Here is a 23,465-nt window from a genome sequence, read left to right as displayed (position 1 = left end):
AGGGACGTTCCGGTTCACGCCACGTTGTTTCCAAGCGTGCCCCCGGATTACGTACCTCCAGCCGCCCGTGCGCAATTTGAGTACAGCAGTTATAACAAGTTCTGCCACGGATCCGATAATTCGCTAGCGAATCAACCCGTAATCGAAACCACGAAGAAGGTACGTGCTACAGACCCTCCTCTCTCTCCGTTACACAAACCACGTGTCATCGAAGGGCCCCAACGGTCGACGAACGGCGCCGCAACGAATAAACTATTAAAATAAAAATTTGTAAATCGTAAACCAATTACCAGTTCTTTTACATAGCTTTCATTTCGAACCAGCCCTATTGGTCTTCTCTCTTGGTTGCGACAGTGTCGTCCGCGGTACAGGGAGTCCCCCGTAGTTCGGAAGCCGACCCTGAGATATATTAGATAGAGGTGAGCTAAGCTGGGCGGTTATGGAGTAATCCATAACTTTCATAGTATGCAGTCAGAGCGAACCATGTGTCAATCATTTATATACTGAACTAGCTGATCCGGCAAACTTCGTCCCGCACAAAATTTATTTTCGTTATCACATTCACGTTTTCTTACTTAGCGCACGTTCATGGGTCTAATCGCATTCTGTTCATTGATTGATCTTCTAATCTACCTTTTAAAATTATTTTTTACTATAAAATGTCAGTACTTCTACCAAAACTCGACATTATAATATCAGATTATTTTTTCTTATTATTTTCTCGTGCAAGATTTTTCATCCATTTGCAAATTACATGTTTCTCCGTTACATGGAATAAATGATTGATACATAAAATATCATAGAATGAAGATAGCCCTAAATCTGACAATTCCTTACTCGAGTTTTGTTATTATTAACACATACATTTTTATTTATATAGATAGAATCATTTTTATTTATATAGATAGAAGACGATATAGGAGTGAGTTTTATCACATTAAAATCCATTTCCACTTTCGAACGAAGATCAATTTCGCTACCACAAACATCAAATGGACTAACAACGCTTGTCAATATGTAATTGTAGAACACATGCGAATTGAATTTTTCAAATTTTCTTATTTTTCTTCAGAGTTTTCCGAAATTTTTCAATTGTCATGCTTGGTTGGAATATGTTTGGTTGAAATATGTGCATTATTTTAATGGGACCCTATCTCCTTTCCAGAGGATCAAGGGGTGTCATACCATCATAGAAGCATTTCTCGTACTCAAAAACCCTCACATCCCAAATTTGGCTCCATTTGCTTGATTAGTTCTCGAGTTATGCAGAAGTTTGTGTTTCATTTGTATGACAGCCCCCATGCCCTTAGAGAGGGGGTAGGTGTGTCGAACCATCATAAAAACGTTTATCGACCCCTAAAACTTCTATATGCTAAGTTTGATTCCATTTGTTTGAATAGTTCTAGAGTTGTTCAGCACCCTCTCACCCCTTCTTCAGAGAGGGGAAAGGAGTGTCGAACCACCGTAAAAACATTTATTGTGTTTCATTTGTATGACAACGTCCCCCACCCTTTAAAGGGGGGGTGGGGGGTTGTGGTGTCTAACCACAATAGAAACATTTATTGCACCCTAACCTCCATATGCCTAATTTGGTTTCATTTGCTAAATTATTTCTTGAGTAATGCAGAAAAAGAGGGGGGGTGGGGTGTTTAACCACCATAGAAACATCTATTGCACTCTAAAACCTACATATGCCTTATTTGGTTTCATTTGCTTAATTATTCCTTGAGTAATGCAGAAATTTGTGTTTCATTTGTACGGCGGACATTTGAAGCCATTAGAAGAAGCTTGGATTCACAAAGAAGCTCGATGTATGGGTGCCACACACGTTGACGCAAAAAAAACATCTTTGACCGTATCGACGCATGTGAATCGCTGCTGAATCGCAACAAAATCGACCCGTTTCTGAAGCGGATGGTGACTGGCGATGAAAAGTGGGTCACTAACGACAACGTGAAGCGCAAACGGTCGTGGTCGAAGCCCGCTGAAGCGGCTCAGACGGTGGCCAAGCCCTCATTAACGGCCAGGAAGGTTCTGCTGTGTGTTTGGTGGGATTGTCAAGGAATAATCTATTATGAGCTGCTTCCCTATGGCCAAACGCTCAATTCGGACCTGTACTGCCAACAACTGGACCGCTTGAAGGTAGCACTCATGAAGAAGAGGCCATCTTTGATAAACAGAGGCCGCATTGTCTTCCATCAGGACAACGCCAGGCCACACACTTCTTTGGTGGCGCGCCAGAAGCTCCGGGAGCTCGGATGGGAGGTTCTTTTGCATCCGCCGTATAGTCCGGACCTTGCACCAAGTGACTACCACCTTTTTTGTCCATGGCGAACGAGCTAGGTAGTCAGAAGTTATCCACAAAAGAGGCCTGTGAAAATTGGCTATCCGAGTTTTTTGCCAATAAGGAAGCGAGCTTCTATTATAGGGGTATTATGAAGTTGGCATCTCGTTGGGAACAAGTCATCGAACAAAACGGCGCATATTTGACTTGAAAACAGATGATTGTAACTAATTCTATGAACAAATTAAAATTCAAAAAAAAATACCGCAGGACTTTTTTGACAGCTTAATATAAAATAAACTTGTTTTGCTGGTTAGCGCGCTCCACTATGAGAGACGAATTCAAAAAAGTCATAATTTGATTACATTACTGCCTGAATCTTGAACGATTCTGTGAGACCAAGTACGCGTGAAGAATATTGTATTATTCAGCTAACAGAACGGAGCGCCCTTTACTGATGTTAAGCAATGCACTGAAACGGATGGATAGTCATTACTTGCGCTACTATGAATATCAATTTCCTTTGCAGAGCTGTCCGATGTGCAATATATGATAGTTCGCCTGCGGAGAATTTTCTTACCATAGCCGCGAAAACAGAGCATCCCGAGTAAAAGTTTGTTCAATCAAAATATTAATGGGACAAGGCCAGACTATTTCATTTTCCACTACGTTCCCCCCCCCCCACAACGTGACGCTACTGGCGAATGAGTACCCTCTATCCGCACATTACTGAGCGACCACAGTTTGTATGGGTGAGGGATGTATTCGTTCCCAACTCGTATTGTTGTATCATTACGAGTTGTTGACTTTTCCCCATACAACCCAGATAGCCTACTGATTTTTCCTATTGCGGGCAGAGCGAATCCTCAATGTGCCACTTAGCCTACATTTTACATTTTATAAGCATCTTCGCGGATAATCTCCTATTCGCAGACGAAGCGTTCTGCGGCGCAAAGAAAACAAGAGGCGCGATAAACATTTCCCGTTCCACACAGCCGATGGATTCTGAGCCCAGTCCAGAGACCATTTTATGCCACAGGATTTGAGGAGTCTGCAGTAAAGAGATGGGCCATTCTGTAACGATCCTTTGACGGCAGGCCATTGTTTCGAGGGTAATTTAATTTTAATGTAAGGACTTTCGAGCACACTGCCCTGAGATGTGACTGAGGGCGCTCGAAGTGGTTAACGATTTTTCCGTTATCCGAGGGATAATCGATGATGTGTGCTTAAGTGGCTCATTATTTTGCAAAATGAGTACGGGGCGGAAGACGGACGCTTCCGAGCGTCATAAAATATGCAGGTTATAGTAAAAGAAAGGCTGCACTTAGAAAATAACGTTAGTTCATTGAAATTTAAATTCCACACACACTAAGTTTGTAATTCGTGTGAGTTCACTCACGTCTGCCATGAGTATTATAATTTATTAATTCACCCAGAATGAAACATTCCACGGAATTCTGAAAATAAACCAGTAAACCAGCGGAGCGAAAGTGAACCGTTGGGTGGGCGAACAAATTCGCAAGCGTCGCGCCCGCCGCCCATGAATCATCATGATGCTGCTAATGATACCTTTCGCGCTTGATACTTGAGACTTTGAACAATGTGCGGCTCGTGATCTGAAGTCGCCGCCGAAACAAAAAACAACCTGCGTGTTTTGTGCGAAGTCTCGTGCGCAGTATACTTTTTTGAATAATTCAAGTTACAAACTCTGTTCAAAAGGTTGTTTTGTTATACATACGGGAAATTTTAAAATAGTTTCGCGATGATAATCGCGACTACGAAGTATTCACCGACTATCTTACGTTTTCGCTTGGCTGAATAATTCTAGGTCACCGACATCGCGAGAAGTGTATGTCTGTTGGATGGTAGTGGAAAGTCTATTTTTGGGATCTCAGGTTAATATCATCATAAATAAACCAAAGTGTAAATTGAACAGAAATGGGTGATGAAAATGTTATATTTTTTCTCTTCTACTATATTTAAGTGATTGACGATTGTTTTCGGCACGAGCCACTGACTCACCGCTTATTTTGATATTCTTCTGCAGTTTTGTAACAGTTGCCACAACTGTTATCATCATGTGATATTAGACGAATTTCATGCCAACTCGACTGGCCGTTGGCAGCACCATCTCAGATAGCAGTGAAACGTTGTGATTTTTTTGTAAAAAAATTTCGCTGACGAAAAAGTTATTTTAAAAATTAAAATTCATTTTTCTCAAAAACGTATTTTTTTTAAATTCTGAAAAAATAGACATAAATAGCCCTTAAAATTTCCAACAAGCCGTCCATACAGTGGAAGATGGGCACTTTTACAGGGAAAAAGTTTTTCTAAAAACAACTTTTTCATATTTTCTTCGAAAAAAAACAACTAATCCTAATTTTGTTAAATTCAAGATAGCGATATACTGTATTCGACAAAGTTTTAGATCTTGTTAAAATATATGTAGGAAATTGTAGAAATTTTCATTAAAAAATACCAAAAAAATTTTGGAAAACATTTCGCTGACAATAAAGTTATTTTAAAATTAAAAATTAATTTTTCTCAAAAACGTATTTTTTTAAATTCTCAAAAATATATATATTAATAGTCCTTAAAATTTTCAACAAATCGTCCATACATCGGAAGATGCGCACTTTTACAGGGAAAAAGTTTTTCTAACAACAACTTTTTTATGTTTTCTTTGAAAAAAATACAACTAATCCTTATTTTGTTAAAGTTAAGATAGCGATATAGTGTATTCGACAAAGTTTTCGATCTTGTTAAAATATAAACTTTTGTCGAAAACATCAACTTTCTATCGTTTATAGTTTTGGAATATAAGTCATTTTTGTATGAATACTCCTGAAAACATAATGTTTTGCTCGTAACATTTTTGTGTGTAAATTCTCACGTTTGACATGATCTTGATATGTTTCTAAATAGAGAAAAGCTTGTAGAGCATGTAAATTGCGATAATTTGTACATAAAATGTTACGAATTAAACATTAATAGTATTATTTCAAAGAAAAAATAAATAAAAAGTTGATGGTCGAAAAACTTTTTCCCACCCCAGATGTCCATCACTTTCGGACAACGAAAAAAAAAATTAAAATTTTATATTTATCAAGAATTACTGAAAGGAAACTGCTTGCTATGAGAGTCAGTAAAAATTCGTGATTTTGCTTTCTTCCGTTTTCGAGGTGTGGTTTTCCGCGGTGAAGTTTTTTGAAAAGGTTCAACATTTTCCGGGGACAAAGTTTCTGAAGTAAAATCTATCTGTGATGTAGATGCAATGTTTTGCAGCATTGTTGTATTACCCGATGAGCCAGTTGCTACTTCCGCTCCAGTAGGGAAAATAATTTGAGCATTGTTGAGTTGAGTGGCCAATCGTTCTGGGAAACTGAGAGCTTTTGCTTGAAAGGGCCCATAACTGAAACATCCAGCGGTTGTAAGCGATTTGTGACATAAGGTGGAAAAGATACATGAATTGTGCAATTTTCTCGGCTATATTTAATTGTTTCCAAAGTGCAATGACTTTTTGATTGATTTTTGATTGTTTGCGTTTCCGTTGCTTTTTGCTACCTTTTCAAATGTGCATCAAAAGCAAATTTTTAAAAACCCCGATTTCAGGTGATTTTTTGGTTTTCAAAAAACTCAAATTATAGCGTCTGCGACACTAGTAAAAAAATGCATTTAAAAATGCATACAGCAACACTATAACTTCTGAGGTGACCTCATACTTTTGGCTGTAACTTTTCACAAAATTAAATATCTAAAAAGCCTTTTAGGACAACATTTAGAACATTTATGCTTCCCAAAAAAAACCCTTAAGTCTGCTTAAGTTTGTCTAGAAGGTCGAGTCAGATGTGCAGTAAGCATTAAAGTGACCGGCTCAACAGACCAGACAAGATGTAGTTACAATTAAAACGATGACAATAACATTGTTATTGTTGATAGCTTGATACCGTAATTTTGCATAGAAAGGGGTGACAAAGATAGGAGTTCAATTAAATACCGGTTTTTAATTATAGAGGAATTCTGTAGATAATTTCCAACAAGTATTACTCGGAATTGGGCGAATTAAAGACACCGATCCAGGACAAACGTCCCGACCAGTGTTGTCTCATTTTCATCTGAAATGAGATTCAAACACGAAAAAAGACATTTCAACGTGAAAACTAGGGTAAATGATTTTGGTTTATCCGATTTGGGGTGTTTTTACGCAACTAGTAAATGCAAATCGATTTTTCTTCATGAAAATCACACATAATCGATACGAGTTTGGGTTTGTTGAAAAGCCCCAAGTCTCTAGTTGCTAATACTAATATGTTTTTTAACGATTTTCCTTAAAGAGGAATTATGATCATGGTTTTACCACCTCTGATCATGGTTTGCCCAAAAAATGATCATGGTTTGTCCGGTTTTAGAAATCACCATTGTTGAATGAAAACATTCGAATTCACAAGTAGATGTTGCATTTATCATTGCTTGAACTATCATCATATTTATCCATTCATAATATAGGTTTTCTGCATAATATTGCCTTTTCTTGGGCATTTTAAAAGTGTTACCCTCAACACACTCAACACAGAGAAACTTTATTTCTGCCAAGTGGTTGCTATAGAAATCATGTGGACAAAATAACATTATTGAATTGGATAACTCATGATCAAAATTGAGTTCATCAAAATGCGTTAATTTAATGGTTTAGCTATGTAAATCTGATACAAATGGTGTGCAAGCATGTCGTTCACAATATTTGTAAGTGTTATAATACAGAAAAGGTCTGAATACGAGCTAAATAATCATCTGGTGATCGATTAAAAGTTAGCTCGAATGAGGGGCGCATTGACACAAATAGAAGGTGTGTTTTATAATCCTTCAAAACATGTGAGCCCGTAAAAATATACTATAAAACTACTGTAAATCATGAAAAAAACAACTTTATATGTTTTGAAACATTCGAATACCTTATTTGACACAGGAGCGCTGAATTAGAGCATTAAAAATTTGGGCAAACCATGATCATATTTTCGACTGGACAAACCAAAATCATTTACCTTATGTTCTATCAATACAGAAATCATTAAACTATCCATTTACAAGGTCGTGTGGTCAGATAATGTGAAAGCCATGACCAAAACAAAAGTGTATGATCCCATCACTCACTGACAAATTCCGAGAAGGCCTATAGCTTAACTATGGAACTTTCTGTCGCGAATAATCTGCACCGCGTATCATCCGCTCGCGGATATTCGGAGTTTCGCTGTACATAGTTTTTTTTTTCTGAATCTAGATTTCAATACAAACATTCAATAAAATTTTCAAGCTGCCTCCACGATGTTTAATCAAATATTTTGATCTCAAAATAGCGTTCATCGTATCTTTGCTGAGCCGGTTTCGAATCTTATTTTTGTTCTGATTATATTCAGAAAAAAAATCCTCGACAGTTGCCGAGGAGTGTGCCATAGTGAGAACGTTACAAACAAGACATCAAAGCGCCGAAACTGCGAGCAAACCGTCAATTCTTTTTAGGCATCCAATTCTTGTCCAGGAATCCTGCACATGTTTTCTGAAACGGTGAATCCCTTACGGAATAATTTTATCTTCAGGGTGCGGAATTAATTCCGATTTGAGCTATTGAATATATAGCTATATATGTCCCTCAATAAATGCTCAAGATAGTCAGGGATTATCACACATGCATAACTAACCCGAAAAGCCAGCGAATGACATTTGATGACTAGTAGATATGGGCAATCTATTTTTATTATGAAACGGATATCCGGATTCCGGATAGTGACCCACTATCCGGCCGGATACCGGATATTAGAAAATATAAATAATTTCTCATTTACACAAGACAAACCATAACAAAATAGCCTATTAACATCATTCATACATAATTAAAAACGATGTTTGATCACTGAAATGTCAGATTTTTGTTCAAAGCTGAATTAATATTAATTTTAGTAAATCTTGTTAATTGACGACACTCCCTAGAATGGATCGTGATTGCGATCGATTCAAAATGTTTTCACATAACAGTCGATTTCTTCAGCATTGAAATATTTTTCCTGTACCCTTCGCTGACTATATGTGCAATCTCGTCTTAGACCAAATGCTTTTTATGCAGAAAAATGACAAATTACTTCGAATATACAGGAGAAGTTAGAACTTATAATTCATGTTATTTCATCAAACGAAATCAGAAGCCAAGTGTATTGTTCCATCAAACCATAAAGCATGTTTTCTAATGAAGTCTCTCAGATTATCATCCCTGAAGACACTCCCTACAAAAATCTCATCATTGTGATAGAAAATCCTTATCAGAAAAATATCTGTTCAAGATTCCTTGTAGAAAACTTGAAACCCTATCAAAGTATATAAGAAAATTTTATCATCGTTCATTATATTAATGCAAAAATGTGTTGATCCTTCTCCCTAAAATTTAATCTTATTTTTTGGTTCATGCACACGTGCAGTTTCTTCCAGTTTCATATTTGCAAATAAAAAGCCGAATTTTTAGTTATCCGGGCTCGAAACTTGTCGGATATCCGGTATCCGGTATCTGGCCAAACTACTATCCGTTTCATCACTAATTTTTATCGAGTGCATTACGGAATTCGAAACCCCCATCATCACGCTCTCGACGAAAATCTGTACCCTTCACCGTATAAAATCTGTACCAATTTTTTATTTTTTTTATTCTTTATTTGAGAGGTTTTCAGCCTCCTGGGCTGGTTCGCCTCTGTAATCTGTACCAAAAATAACGTAAAAATTTGACCCATTCCAGATAAATCTGTGCGTGTGGTAACACTGGTCCCGGCTGGCCCAATAGACTGTTGATGCCAGGACAATTCCGTACCTCATGTCTATTTGACAGCACGGAAAAATCGCTGTATTGTATAACTGATATAATAATGTTTACTGATATAACTAATAGTGTTTTGTGTTCCACCGTCTTCATTTATCAAATCTCAATCTAATAATAAAGTAATGAAGTTAGATCTTTCTTTTCTAAAATTTATTTAGTGCCGACTACCATTCGAAAGAATAACCTGGATATCGATTCTGTATTAAGAATCTTTGACCATTTACTTTTATACCGAGACGATAATAATTATGAAATGAATGATAATAGGCGCCAACCTCTTGTTCTGGTTCTGGTTTCGCTAGGACTTCAGGCGCTTCCGAGAGGTTGCGGGCAAGCGTGTCTCGTGGAATGCCGTATTCCTCAGCGGCTCGCTTGACAGATGTTCCGTTCCGTTGTACAGCTTCAATGGCCGCTTTCAGGGCTGTTTTCGACCACTTCTGCTGCTTTGATGACCTCTTGTATGTATCCATCACAACTGCAAACAAATTTTCGTTCACAAACAACGAATATAACAGGTCAAGTATAAGAGATATATGATTGTTCCTCAACCAACCTTAACCAGTGAAGCCCAAAGCATAATTGATTATTTTTGATCGTTTGATTTATAGCCTCAAACAGTAACAGCTGCTTCACCGAGAAAAAAATTTCAACATCTGATGATGTTTATATTGTATGCATTGGGTCGCCCTTTGCGCTCATCAGTGTTCACGAGCACTCGAACAACGTTTTAGCATAGCGCATTAATTAGTGATGCATTAATCACTCGAGTTCGCCAAACTTAAACAGCGAACCACGGGAGCGAACGATTAAATTCAATTAGAAAGATCCCATCGCCGGTGTCGTTCTCTCGACTCAAATGCACCGAATGCACCGAGAGTCGGGAGACCCTCAATTCGTTTGTGTCCAGTCGCCGACAAACCCGGTGGAGAATAGAAACCAATTACCCGATAAATCACACAGCCATATCCCCGCGGTTTGTTGTGGCAGAGTGGCAGAGCTGCTGGAGGATTCTAGCGAAATTCACGTGAAATCGCGCTCCACAAAAGCCCGACTATTTTGATAGCTGTAGCTGAAAGTTGAGTATCGCAAAAAGTGATATATTTTATCAGAAAAGCTTAATCTATTGTAGTTATAAATTTACATTCACACGTTACATGTATGGAGTCGAAATCTAATTATAACCCTTATTAGCATCACAACTACCCATAGAATCCATAGCTTCCGATGATCGCGATTGACAAACAATTGAAAATAGAAAAGATACAATAACAGAAAAAAAAACAATAAACAACACGGTCAAAGCCAAAATAGCTGGGACGGTGGATAACACATGTTTTCGAGCGAGGTGTTTCAATACGGATGCATATGCCAATTTTAGCACTAGCGTGTTTACAGAGTTTTATCGTGGTTATACAAATAACTTTGATAACGAGGGGCTCCTCGATTGTACCTGTTTCCTGAAAAGGTGTCATTTCTATGCATCATCATGATCTATCCATCATTGCAAACATTGAGGTTTATTTTCATGAAATTTACGACTCTCTAAAATTACAATCGAATTGATGACCCCCATGAACAAATCGTCATTTAAGTTCAAGCGTCGCATGCACACGAGTTGGTTCGCTTGAACTATTTTCATTGCCCTGTTGGACACACCCTTCACCCGTCCCGCAGTTCCCCGAGCCGGGGTGTCCACCACCATGGATGCACTTTATAGGCCAATGTTTGATTTACTCGGACATCGCACGCACCTTCCACTTGTCATGGCGGAGTGTGCCGATCGACCGCTTGGTGCCCTTCAACCCTTAGCAGCCCCAGTGTCGAGCTTCGCCGGGAATAGAATACCTAGTCTTCTAGTGCGGGAGGCAGGGTTGGGATGGGCATTGCGAAAGGTTCGCATCTCGTGCTAGAGATGCTATTTTTGCGACAACATAAACCAGCCAGAACTGGGCTCTGGTGTACATATAAGCGTTGTGACAATCGGCGGATGTTTGAGCTCCGGCCACATAAATGGGAAATAATGGAATTTTTAAACGGTTTAGGTGGGAGTGTTGTGATGTAAGCGTTGAATCGGTCGCGAATTGTCGGGTAAGTGATTTTCGCATTGATTATTTTTTTTATGAGACGATTCTAATTAGGACTTATATTTTTTTCAAATTGGAATTGTATGTGGGATCAGTTTGTTTTTCGGATTTAATATTCCAATACCTAAGTGGCGCGGACTCAATCCACTTCATTTTCAAGCAAATTCATGCGTGATTTCAAGCGATTTCTTGCAATAAATTCTCAGACCACCAGAGATGCCAGATTTACAAATATGTTTGTAAATTTACAGACATATCTGTAAAACACTTTTTATTTTTGTTGACTTTTTGGATATAACAATATTTCCAAAAAGTCAACAAAAATCAATATATTGTTTTTTAAAAATAAGAGGCTCTATTCATCACATCAAAGATATTTGACTCACCATATGATATTTTTCCATAGTTTTAATACAGAAAAGTTATTATATTTAGTTTATATCAATACAAATGACGTTAGACCAGCGATACTCAACCTGCGGCCCGGCAGTCTTTCTGGTTGGCCCATCTGGTGTGTATGAAGTTTGGAACTCATACACATAAGTACAGGGTGGGCCATTTAAAGTGGAAGGATTTGTTTTTGCAATAGCAAAATAAAGAAGTGGAATTTAAAAAAAAAAATTTTGAAATTCATTTATTTTGGTCCAAGGAGATTTGTTCTAACTACTTTTTGATTATGATATCTCGTAAATGACCGCCTCTGGCCTCGACCGCAAAATGTGCCCTTTTTTCGGCATTTTCCATCACTTTGCCCCATGTTTCGGCCGATATGGCAGCAATTTCTTGTCGGATATTGTCTTTCAGCGCAACCAGGGTCCTTGGTTTACCAGTGTATACCTTGGATTTTAAATATCCCCATAAAAAAAAAGTCAGGAGGCGTCAAATCAGGTGATCTCGGTGGCCAGTCATAATCGCCGTTTTTCGATATTAATCTTCCGGGGAACATTTCGCGCAATAATTTGGTCGTGGCAGCCGCTGTATGGCATGTAGCGCCGTCCTGTTGGAACCAGTAATTGTCCAATTCATTTTCACGAACAAATGGCAATAAAAAATCGGTTATCATTGTCCGATAACGCTCCCCATTCACGGTTACCGTTGCTCCATTTTCGTTTTCAAAGAAGTACGGGCCGATGACTTTATCGGCATAAATGCCACACCACACAGTAACTTTTTGGTCGTGAAGAGGTTGCGTTTCGATGAATTGAGGGTTTTCAGTAGCATAAAACCGACAATTTTGTTTATTCACTCCTCCATTCAAGTTGAAATGCGCCTCATCAGACATTATGATTTTTTGTTAAAAGCCACGTTCATTTTTGGCCATTTCGATGGTCCATTTCGCAAAATCAAGTCGACGTGGTAAGTCAGATGGGTTAAGTTGTTGAGCCATTTGAATTTTATACGGAAACATTTTCAAATCAACACGAATTATGCGTCGGAGAGTGGTTCGAGCGATGCCTAACTCTTGCGAACGATGGCGACCTGATGTCGATGGAGTCTCTGCAACACTGGCTCGAACGGCATCAATATTCTCGTCGAAACGTCTTGGTCGTTGTCTGGACAGATGACTGGCATTACCAACACTACCAGACGATATAAATTTGGCATATAATCGACGTATAGTGTTGTCTCCAGGCGATGTTTTAACTTTATTTTTATTTTTCCACGCACGTTTAGTTAACACAACTGAGAAGTTATTTTGAATGTACAGCTGAACAATTTCAGCGCGTTGTTTAGGTGTGTATTGTTCCATGGTTAAAATTGCACTGAAATGACGCTTCCAACGCGGTATGACATTTGTTAATCTGACATCTCTGTCAAAAGTTATGGGGTTGCCAGATGCTTCCACTTTAAATAGCCCACCCTGTACTTTTGCCTTGACATCATTGCAGACGAAAGAGAGGATACGGTTATTCACAATTAATGAAAAATTGCATTCTCTGCAGGTAAGGAAAAATCTTGAACGAAAATTGTCTCTGATAATTATTTTCTGTTCTGGATAAGATTGTTTTGCTGAAATGCAAGGAGATTTATTGAAAAATAGTTAAGTTAGGGTCAGGATTATGTCATTTTCATTCTATTTTCAACAACTTACATTTGCTTTCGGGTCTGCTTATGACGAAATATGGGTTACTGTACGATATTGTTACCACAGACATGGTTCATGGCCGTGTGGTGATCTAAAACTTGTATAGCCATGCATGGCGGATGGAAAATATACACTGCATTTTTTTATGAATTTCATCAACAAGACCGCAAGTCTTGGTGGATGTCCAATATATCAACGAAGAAATACTGATTTTTATAAAAATTAACAACGCGTATGTATGTGTATGTATGTATGTGTAGATCGTTGAAACATTTAAACACACTTACAGTACATAAGTTATTAAGTGGTCCGAAAAATCGTTTTTTTTCCACTTTTTCCCAAAAATGACAAAAGAAAATTAATAACTTTTGAATCATTGAATCGATTTAGATGATCGACATATAAAATTGACCTAGCCTTTTATTAAACAATATTTAACTTGCGAAAAAAAAATTTATATTTTAGTAATTATTGATTGTAGTCGTTTTTTATTTTTTTATGACTTTGGACTAGAGGGCGCTATATTTTTTATATTTTTTCTTGAAAGCTGAGGATTGTTTACATAACATATCTCGATATCAGAGTTGCTATTTTTTCGTTTTTTAGATATGATTTTTCAAAAAAAAATCATTTTTCCCCATTTGTCCAAAAACAACTTTCTGTGAAAAAATCATACCATTTAAACTACTGAACCGATTTAGATGATCGATATATTAAATTGAATCCAATAAGCAAAATTTGAAAAAATATCACACTTGCGGGAAGATTGGATTCTAGTAGCATAGGTCTAGTTTAGTCACATATGAATATTGATCGAAGACTTAAAACATGTTAAATTTACAAAATTCTAACTTAAAAACGATAATTATAGCATATCTGATATCGAGATATGTTAGGTAAATAATCCTCCGCTTTCCATAAAAAATATAAAAAAATATAGCGCTCCTATCGTTAACCGAGAAATCTATGAAAAACTAACTCAATCATTAATTACAAAAAAAAATTCAATTTTTTCGCAAAAGTAATATTTTTTCAAAGAAAAATAACTCGTAAGCTTCAATTTGATATGTTGATGATATGAATCGGTCCAATAGTTCGAAAGTTATGACTTTTTGTAGTGGGAAAAATGGGGAAATTCCATCGATTGGTTTTGAAAAATCATATTTCAAAAACGAAAAAAAATAGCATCTCTGTTATCGAGATATTTTATGTAAAAAATTCTCAGCTTTCAATCCATATTAAAAATGGGATGGGAAAGTTATAAATTTTTGGAAAAAGTCATTTTGGGAAAAAGTGGAAATAAATGATTTTTGGGATCACCCTAAAATGTAAATGGGCACCCTAATGACAAAATAGAAAAATACGAGTCTAATGTTTTGCGATAAAGAACAAAATTACCACTTTTGACGAAGATCTGAGAACCACTATATTGGTTTGGCATGGAATGACTGTATATATATATATATACAAAATACAATCTTAAGTATTAAGTATTAATGAATATGTGAAAATTAACGTTTAAAGACATTTCTATAGATCTGCACACTTTTACAGACCTTTCCACATTTTTAACAGACATTCACATGTTTTTACAGACTTTTTTTAAAAATCATCTGGCAGCTCTTCCTTCCACTTTTTATCGAATATTTCCAAATCGCAGGAGTAAACATTTACGTGACTCTGACTTTGTTTGTTTTTATTTCGTTCGGAAAAACGTTATGACAAAGAGAGGGGACTTTCAAAATGCGTTGCTCAGTGAAAGGCTGAGATGCTCTTTCTGAGATGCAATGGTTAATTCAACAATTGACGGAAAAATGTAGTTCGTTCATTTTATAATTTTACTTATTTTTGCCCTTGACAACGATACCTCTTTTATAGTGTTGATTATCATAAGAAAAATAACACTCCTGATCGTTGGATCTCTTTTGACATTTCAATTGGATCTTCTTCTTCTTCTTTCTTTGTTTTTAAGAGGCTTTAAACTTTGCAGTTCATTCGCCTCTAATTTCAATTGGATCTTTTTTGACAGCCGTTTTGATTCAGTCCGCACTACCTAGTCCAATACTTGCTGTTTTACGTTTTCCATTTGTGAATTGTGTTGGGATCAGAGAGAGACCTATTCTAATTTGACATAATGATGTTATTTCTCACGGCTATATGTGAGGCATCATATAGTCGCACATATAGCATTTTATTTGATTTTTAAAAAAATTAATCGATTTAGAAAATTAATTGTGGGAGGGTTCGAACCATTAAAGTGGAAACAAATCAAACACTTGACAATTGCGAATATTGTTTCAATTCATTCCAAACTAGTTATTTTATATGAGGATAAGTTGGATGAATTGAGCATTTGGTATTTCGTAGCTTGCACAAAAAAAATCGAATCTTTTCCCATACGATATGTATACGATATATTCTAATAAGAAAAACATTATGAAAATGAAAACAATGTCCTCTATATGGTAATTGGAGAAAATAGCATTATTATAGAAGTATCAAATAGATATCTTTACCTGAGGGTTTGTCCTTTTCATTCTTGTGGAAAATTTTGTAGCTCACATAATTGCACATCTCATGCATTTTGAGAGAGTTTGCTTTCTTCATTGTAGAACTAAATCATAGCGTATTAAATATCTAGCTCTGGAGACAGTCATGAGCGGTTGCTCTCGAATACTCAAAATGTTCAAAGAGACATAAACTAAAGAAATTGGAAATCGGAAGAAAACCTTTTATAACGATTCGATGTTCTTCCCTCTAAAAAAGCACATTTCTCTGTCTAAACCAACAACTCAAACATCGAAACATTGAATTTATCCCTCATGTTCAGTTCACACAGAAGTCATAAAGGCTATTCAATTTTTTTTTGTTCGCTTCCGAAAAGAATTGCGAGCTGTGTCTTTCTCGTCATTGGGAAACCCCAGCATGTTATGATGGTCTTTTACTGATAATTTGTTTGTACATTTCAGAGGCATGTTTGTGGTTCTTGTTGAATTTAAAGAGCTCCATTATTTTCTTCCTCCCAAAAACATCTAGGAGAAGGCAATTTACAAACTTTTATAAACGATGAAGATGAAAAGGATGCACATATGAATAGTATTTATGGTCCTGATATTGAATTCATCAATTCCATTCAAGTATCCTGAACCAAAGCGTGATTGGTAAGCCTACTATTGAAAATGTCGTTAAGATGAGGGAAATCATCAAATGTAAGCAGTATTTCGATTGTCCAGATGCTTACCATTGCTAAAAACTGGAAGTGGGTTATATCTGTGATATAACTGCAAGGTAGACGTAGGACTAACGTTGACTTAGTTATTCATAAGTATCAAGCATATAACTCTTGGAAATTTCATCTTTCGAATAAAGTGATTAACATACCACTTCGTTTAGCGAGAAAATAATTATTACCGCTCAAAGGAGTAATCGATTCCTCCTCGAAAAGCTGGTTTCATCGAACAATGCGGCTCCGTTCAGTCCGACTGCAGAGAAGGAATGGAATTGGAATAGAAGTATACTGCATGTGTGTGAGCGTGACCATCCTTATCTCACATCGCAATAACAACTAAACGGATTTCCGATTCGAATCGATTCTTTGTTTCTAGGAGGCTCTGATGGATTTATGAGCGGTCGCCAGCTTATATACGGATTTGTGTGTGGTTTCAAAGTTAAAGTCTGCTTTCAAAGCTTCAAAGTTGAAAAATCTATTGAAACAATTTTTCGAGTCAATATGTAGCAATCATATCATTCTTGGACATTTTGTCTTTTGTATGAAATGATTATTATACCATTTCGTTGAATCGGAGCAGAATTATTAACGCTCGAAGAAGGAATGGATTCCCCCTCGGAATTACAGAGAAAAAATAATCCCTTTCCCGACAGTTGGAAATGACGATAGATTGCGGCATTCGTATACAATTAATTTTATAACGCTGCTCTCATCAATATGATTTCATCGATATGGTAAAATATCCCCTACACCATATTAAATATTTCGTGTTTTTCACTATCAAATCCGTAATGGCACCTATCGGTATCGAATTATCCTCGATACCTCGATTTTCGCTAAATGCTCTGTTCAGCTCGGCTACAGAAACGAAATGGAACTGGGAGAGAAAAGCATAATGCATAGGCGTACGAGCGTGACCATTCTGAGCGGGCGCTAGGTTATATACGGATTTGTGTGATTTTAATAGTCTGTTTTAGAAGCCATTTCTAGGCTATTGAAACAAGTTTTCGGGTCAATCGGGTCGGGTCATACAACTCTTTCATATTTTGTTTTTCGAATGGAGTGATTATCGTACCATTCCTTTCAGCCGGCAAAGGGGTATTAACGTTCAGAACATTGCACTTCAAGCGTCACTCTCTCGTTTTCGAAACTTTGAACTTCCACCCCGGTATAGAAATGAAAGACGTAGTTCTACGTCAAAACAAATTTCTATGTTTATCAAAAAATTGTATGTATGTGCTTGGGCGGATTGTACAATTCGTAGTTGCTCTCTGTGATTGACCTGAATGAATGACATTGCACAAAGAACACACTGAATGGCGCTTGGGAGTTGCAATTCATTCCCATTATAATGTTCAATTAAAAGCAAACGAAACCAATATACAAATATTGGCCTCGCTCTGATCAACCTCAGTGAGCAGACAACGGTCTTTCCTAATGCTGTTATCACATACATCGGGTTTGCTTGGTACAATGGAAAATATCGCACACTGTTCAGTTCCCAAAGAGAAGCGCAACATTGCGTCGCAAGCCCTACCTCTGTGTAATTCTCTTACCAGTCAGTATGTATAAAAATAGCTATGCCACTGCGAAGCGATCAGGATAGAAGGAAGAGGATCCCGATAAGGAGTAGAGTAATCATATCCAACATCAGCAACAGAAGCGGTAATAAAGCAGCAAAATCAACAAACAAATCACTCTCAGCAAACGAATCTCAATTTTTCTGTCACAACCTAAATTAAAATACAACGTACATAAACTATGCTTCACTTAATTTCATTGTTTAGCAAGCAGAAAAAGTTAATTTATCAGTTCTTTCCAAAACATTTCCGCAACTTGCAAGTTCAAGAGTTTAGAGACACGTTTCCACCCGAGAACTGTGAGTCTCCGTTCTCGTGCTGTCGATCTAACGCATACAGTGATGCAATTTGGTTCGGTTGAGGAACTGCGTCGTCGTTATGTCTGTCTGATTCTATTGGACTTGGAAACTACTGAAACGATCGGCGTGAAAATTTGTGTGCAGGGGTTTTTGGGGCAGGGGAAGTTTCTCTAAGGAGGGAAGAGGGGCTACCATACAAATGAAACACAAATTTCTACATAACTCGAGAACTGATCAAGCAAAAAAAAACAAAATTTGGTATATAGAAGTTTCAGGAAGTAATAAATGTTTTTATGGTGGTTCGAGACCCCTCCCCCCTATCCAAAAGGTGGCTGTCATACAAGTGAAACACGAATTTCTGAATAATTCGAGAACTAACTAAGCAAATGGAACCTAATTTGGCATGTCCAGGTTTCAAGGGGCAAGAAATGTTTTTTTTATGATGGTTCGACACTCCTCCCCTCTTTCTAAGGAAACTTTTGGAAAAGTCTGAAGAAAATGGAAAAATTCGGAAAATCGAAATCCCATATGTTCTACAATTACATCATTATTAGTCAATTTGATGTTTGCGCTAAAGAAATTTATGTTTGCGCTAACGATCTGATTGATCTACCATACACGTGAAACACAAATTTCTACATAACTCGAGAACTAAGCAAGCAACCGGAGCCAAATTTGGCATATAGAGGTTTTAGGGGGCAAAAAATGTTTTTTTTTGGCTACGACGTTGTTCCTCCCTCTTTAAGAGGAGGCTGTCATACTAATGAAACACAAATTTCTGCATAGCTCGAGAACTAATCAAGCAAACGGAATCAAATTTGTCATATGGAGGTTTTAGAGAGCACAATACGTTTCTATGGTGTTCCGATACTCCTCCCTCCCCTCTAAGGAAGTCACATAACTCGAGTACTAATCAAGCAAAGGGGTAAGCGCAAAACTCGAGGAATGAATCGTCCGATTTGAGATGCCTTCATTCTATTATATAACATGTTATACATGTAACGGAGAAACATGCTATTTGCAAGTGATTGAAAAATCTTGAACGAGGATTGTATCTGAAAATAATTTGATATTACAATGACGAGTTTTGGTAGAAGTACTAGGAATTTTTTTTTTCTTTTTTTATTTAAATCGTTTATTTTTACAGGCTCAGTTACATAGGTTAAAAGGAGCCGAACTCCTTACTGTATTGTTACTAGTATATATACATTTTTCCTTAATTCTAATGTTAGGAATTTTATAGTAAAATGAAATTGTGAAGGGTCAATTAGACGATCAATCAAAGAACAGTTCTGCGATTGGACTCATGAACGTTCGCTTAGCAAGAAAAGCAAAAAAACCATTTTGGGCGGAACAAAGTTTGCCGGGTCAGCTAGTATATTGTACAAATGATAGATAAGTATTGGGGAGTAGCGCATTTTATGTTATTTTTAGGATCATTTAATGTAATAAATCGCGATGCCAAAACATGTGTTAAAAATACATTTTGGGTGCAGACACTTAAGCACTTACGATGACAACTTCAACTACTAAAAAAATATTGACATATCATAGAATTGAAAATTACCGTTCCTATTATTAGAAGATTAGAAGACATTCATGTAAGTTTAAATCACAGAATTCCACAAAATCATGTTATATTTGTTCATAATTTGAAAATTTCTTCATTGTGCCGTGATTTGAAATCCGGAAATTTTTCGCTTCAAATTCCGGACGCAGTCGCATTTCTTTGATAGAAATTAGTTATTGATTTTTGTAGAGCTTATTATTTGTTTGTTATTCTATCATAATGTTAAACCAAATATCAATACTGAACAAAAGTTATGAAATTTATTTTATGATTATACTCTTATGCCACTCCTCGTTAACATATGATCTGTCCGGATTTAAAATCATCTTCTGGATGTGTTTTTTTTTCCGGACATGAGATTGTGCAATGCTTGGCATTACACCAAATTGATACTATAGTAACCAACAGTAAGATGTTATGTTATGGTTTCATCATGTTCAATATCATGTCAAACATGATATTGAACATGATGAAATAGTATCCGGTACCAGAAGAAAGTTTCGTTTAGCGGATGAAGCTCATTTTTGGTTGGATTAATAAGTTGATACGTGCATCTGGTCTCATTTTGGGTGGAGAGAATTCTCTTGCTACTATTACATTCTGTAAAAAAATCACTCTTTGGTTCTTTGGCTGGTGGATCCCCTGGCTTTTCTTCAAAAATAATGGCGTGCAGAATACAACAGGTCATGATGACTACAGGGTCATGGTCACCGACTTTTTTGTACTAGAATTGAACGCCCTGAATGTGAAAGAGCTGCGGTTTCAACAGGACTTTATATCATCACGAACTGCGCGTGTCACAGTTGCTTTATTGAAAGAAATGTTCGGCGAAAAAACAGATTCGCGTAATGAGGCCGTGAACTGGCCTTCAAGATTATTGATTAAGACTATGGGACGATTGACGTTATCCCTAATATACGGCTTCGATTGTTGGAAAACAAGACCCCAAATTGGACTTCCCGATTGAATTTGCTCCGAGCCAGAAGAAGTAGCCAGAAAATCATATTCCAATGAAAATGGAAAATAACTTTTTTTTGGATAGGACAAATTTATGGCAATTAACGCCATTCATCTGTTATTTAATTTCACTTTAAAATGGTTCATTCGAGATGGGTATGTACATCGTCATGTATTTCTGGTGTGAGAATATGTCAAAAAAAGTAGAAGGGTCTGAGCCCAGGGGCACGGACGGAATTTTGACGTAGGACTGTGATTGTTCAAAACAGTTGTTTTTTGATTGTAATTCTTTTCATTGTTCAGAAATCTGTTAGTTCAACTCTTTTGAAACTCCAAATAGTAGCCCAATAAAAGAAAATTAGCGTCTGGCAGGAAGTTCAACTGTCTACTGAAAATAATTAATGAATATCAGTGTGGCACATAACAGGGTGGAATGATAGATGAAGTATATATGTATTGGTAAACAAAAAAAATATATCGTCATTGATTACATTGAATATGAAGTTTATGGGAAAGAAACAAAAAACAAGTTAAAAATACTTTCGATTTCGTGATATTTTGAGGTAAAATACGCTTTAACTCATGAAGTTGCTTTATTTTTAATGGATAGATAATGGATAATGGATTGTAAATTATTTCCATTGTTTTATTCTTATTATTAGTCTTATTCTAAGGCATTGGTTTGCAGACTATCACAATCAAGTCGTATTGGTTCTACTGCTCAATCTATCATAGAAGGAATGGAGTCATTGAGAATTATGAATATGAGTCATGAAGATCAATGATATTTCACTTCGTTTCATTTTTGTGATGCGATGTAATGCCGATCTCAATAAGTTCTCGCATGATAATCGCTACTATCCTCCTAGTATTGATATAATTCTTCGTTGTACAATTGTCCATGTTGCCGCAGCCCGGAAGACACTCGCTTAAGATGTTTGTCACCCTGTCATATACAGAAGTGAATCGATAACTGGACTATCTTCAACTGAACTTACTTATAACAGGGCGTACGTTAACTGGGCTGCAAAACAGTTATGTATCAATAATAGATGTCTTCTTCAATTTGAGGTATTGCTTTTGCTTTTCTTGAGTTCAGTTAGCGAGAAAAAATCGATAATTGTATTGATTTTCCGGCCCAATTAACACGTTGACTGCCACGTCAGTCACCGGTGACTGACACCGAGTTTTCGCTCAGGCTGCGTCAGTCACCGGAGACTGACAGTATAACATATGATAATAAAGGTAACTAAGTAAGCATATAAGCTTATAAGGATTACCTTTCGAACAAAAATAACTTCCACTACAATAAGAAACGTTGACCCTAATACGTTTATAAATTTCCATAGAATCGCTCTAAAACCTTCTAAAACATGTCAACGAACGATCACTCTATGGGTGACACTTTCTTTGTTGCTTTGATGGAATCTTGCATGAAATTTGAGTGATGCATGAAATCTTGCATCTGCTTTTTGCAACATTTTTACATTCGAAAAGGGTTAGCTAATTTGTTTGATAGAACGCATTATTGCACATAATTTTGTGTGGTATACAACATTCATGGGTACGAAGTTGAAAGAAAGAATGCATAATACATGATTTACCTGGGTAACCGCTCGCAAAACATACCTTTTTTATTTGTTAAATTGCTCACTTGTTTTATAATTTCCACTGTTGATGTCTCAGGGGAAAAAAATGTCGGATAAATCTAATAGTATAAATTATAGCATATATTTTATGAACGATTCTGCGTAATATGCATTTGAAAACTCTTAATAAACGTTACATTTTTCGTAGAGTGACCCCCCTATATAGAAATCAAAGGCATAGTCCTACGTCAATACAGTACAGCCCGTTTATTAGGACTTCACTTATATTTACCTTCTGCCTATTATTACGTATTAACATAACGAAGTTTGGTTTCTACATCAAATTATTTGCAAAAAAGTGGAATAAAGGGTGTGTCACATCAAATTGCATCACGGAAAAAACGCTGTAGAAATTTAATTTTTAGGAATTATATCTTCAGTTTTCGCTTATAATCAGATAAGAGTGTATAGATCACGTTGGCCATGCTTCACTGTCAATTTTTCGTAAATTTGGAAAAATGTCGTCGAACGAAAAAGATCGTCGTGAATTAATCCTGTGCACTCATTTCGAGAATCCGGAATTGTCACATCGGGACATCGGTAAGATGCTGGGAATCGTCCAATCCACGGTCAGCAGAGAAGAATGGCAAAAATGGATGCTCCGTCAGTGAAAAAGATCACAAGCGCGTAGTTAAGCAGTTTAGACGTGATCCGAGAAGTTCGGTCCGGGATGTCGCCAATAAGCTGAATTTGTCAAGTTCATTCGTCCAGCGGACCAAGCAGCGGGAGGGCCTGCGTACATACAAGGTTTAGAAGGCTCCTAACCGCGACGAAAGGCAAAACATGGCGGGGAAGACGCGAGCCCGGAAGCTGTACACCGAAATGCTGACGAAGCCGCATTGACTGGTAATGGACGACGAAACCTACG

General features: G+C 36.9%; 1 protein-coding gene across 6 annotated transcripts in view; it reads right to left on the bottom strand.

Annotated features, from left to right (window-relative positions):
• The window catches only part of LOC129780619 (dual specificity protein phosphatase 3), a 56,204-nt gene that overhangs the window by 30,130 nt on the left and 2,609 nt on the right, over positions 1 to 23,465 (bottom strand). Inside the window, exons 1-3 of one of the 6 annotated variants that reach the window (XM_055789081.1) lie at positions 10,347 to 10,463; positions 9,697 to 10,212; positions 9,419 to 9,618 (exon numbers count right to left, since the gene is read on the bottom strand). The exons of 1 other annotated variant lie outside the window; for it this stretch is intronic. In XM_055789081.1, the coding sequence (XP_055645056.1) occupies positions 9,419 to 9,613 (195 nt within the window). In that variant the 5' untranslated portion in view covers positions 9,614 to 9,618; positions 9,697 to 10,212; positions 10,347 to 10,463. Of the gene's footprint in view, positions 1 to 9,418; positions 9,619 to 9,696; positions 10,213 to 10,284; positions 10,464 to 23,465 lie in introns of those variants that run through there. 4 more of the 6 variants (XM_055789079.1, XM_055789080.1, XM_055789083.1 and 1 more) reach the window with 4 other exon arrangements.

The sequence above is a fragment of the Toxorhynchites rutilus genome, chromosome 3 (genome assembly GCF_029784135.1).
Source record: "Toxorhynchites rutilus septentrionalis strain SRP chromosome 3, ASM2978413v1, whole genome shotgun sequence".
Taxonomy (NCBI): domain Eukaryota; kingdom Metazoa; phylum Arthropoda; class Insecta; order Diptera; family Culicidae; genus Toxorhynchites; species Toxorhynchites rutilus.
This window is presented reverse-complemented; position numbering and strand designations above follow the sequence as displayed.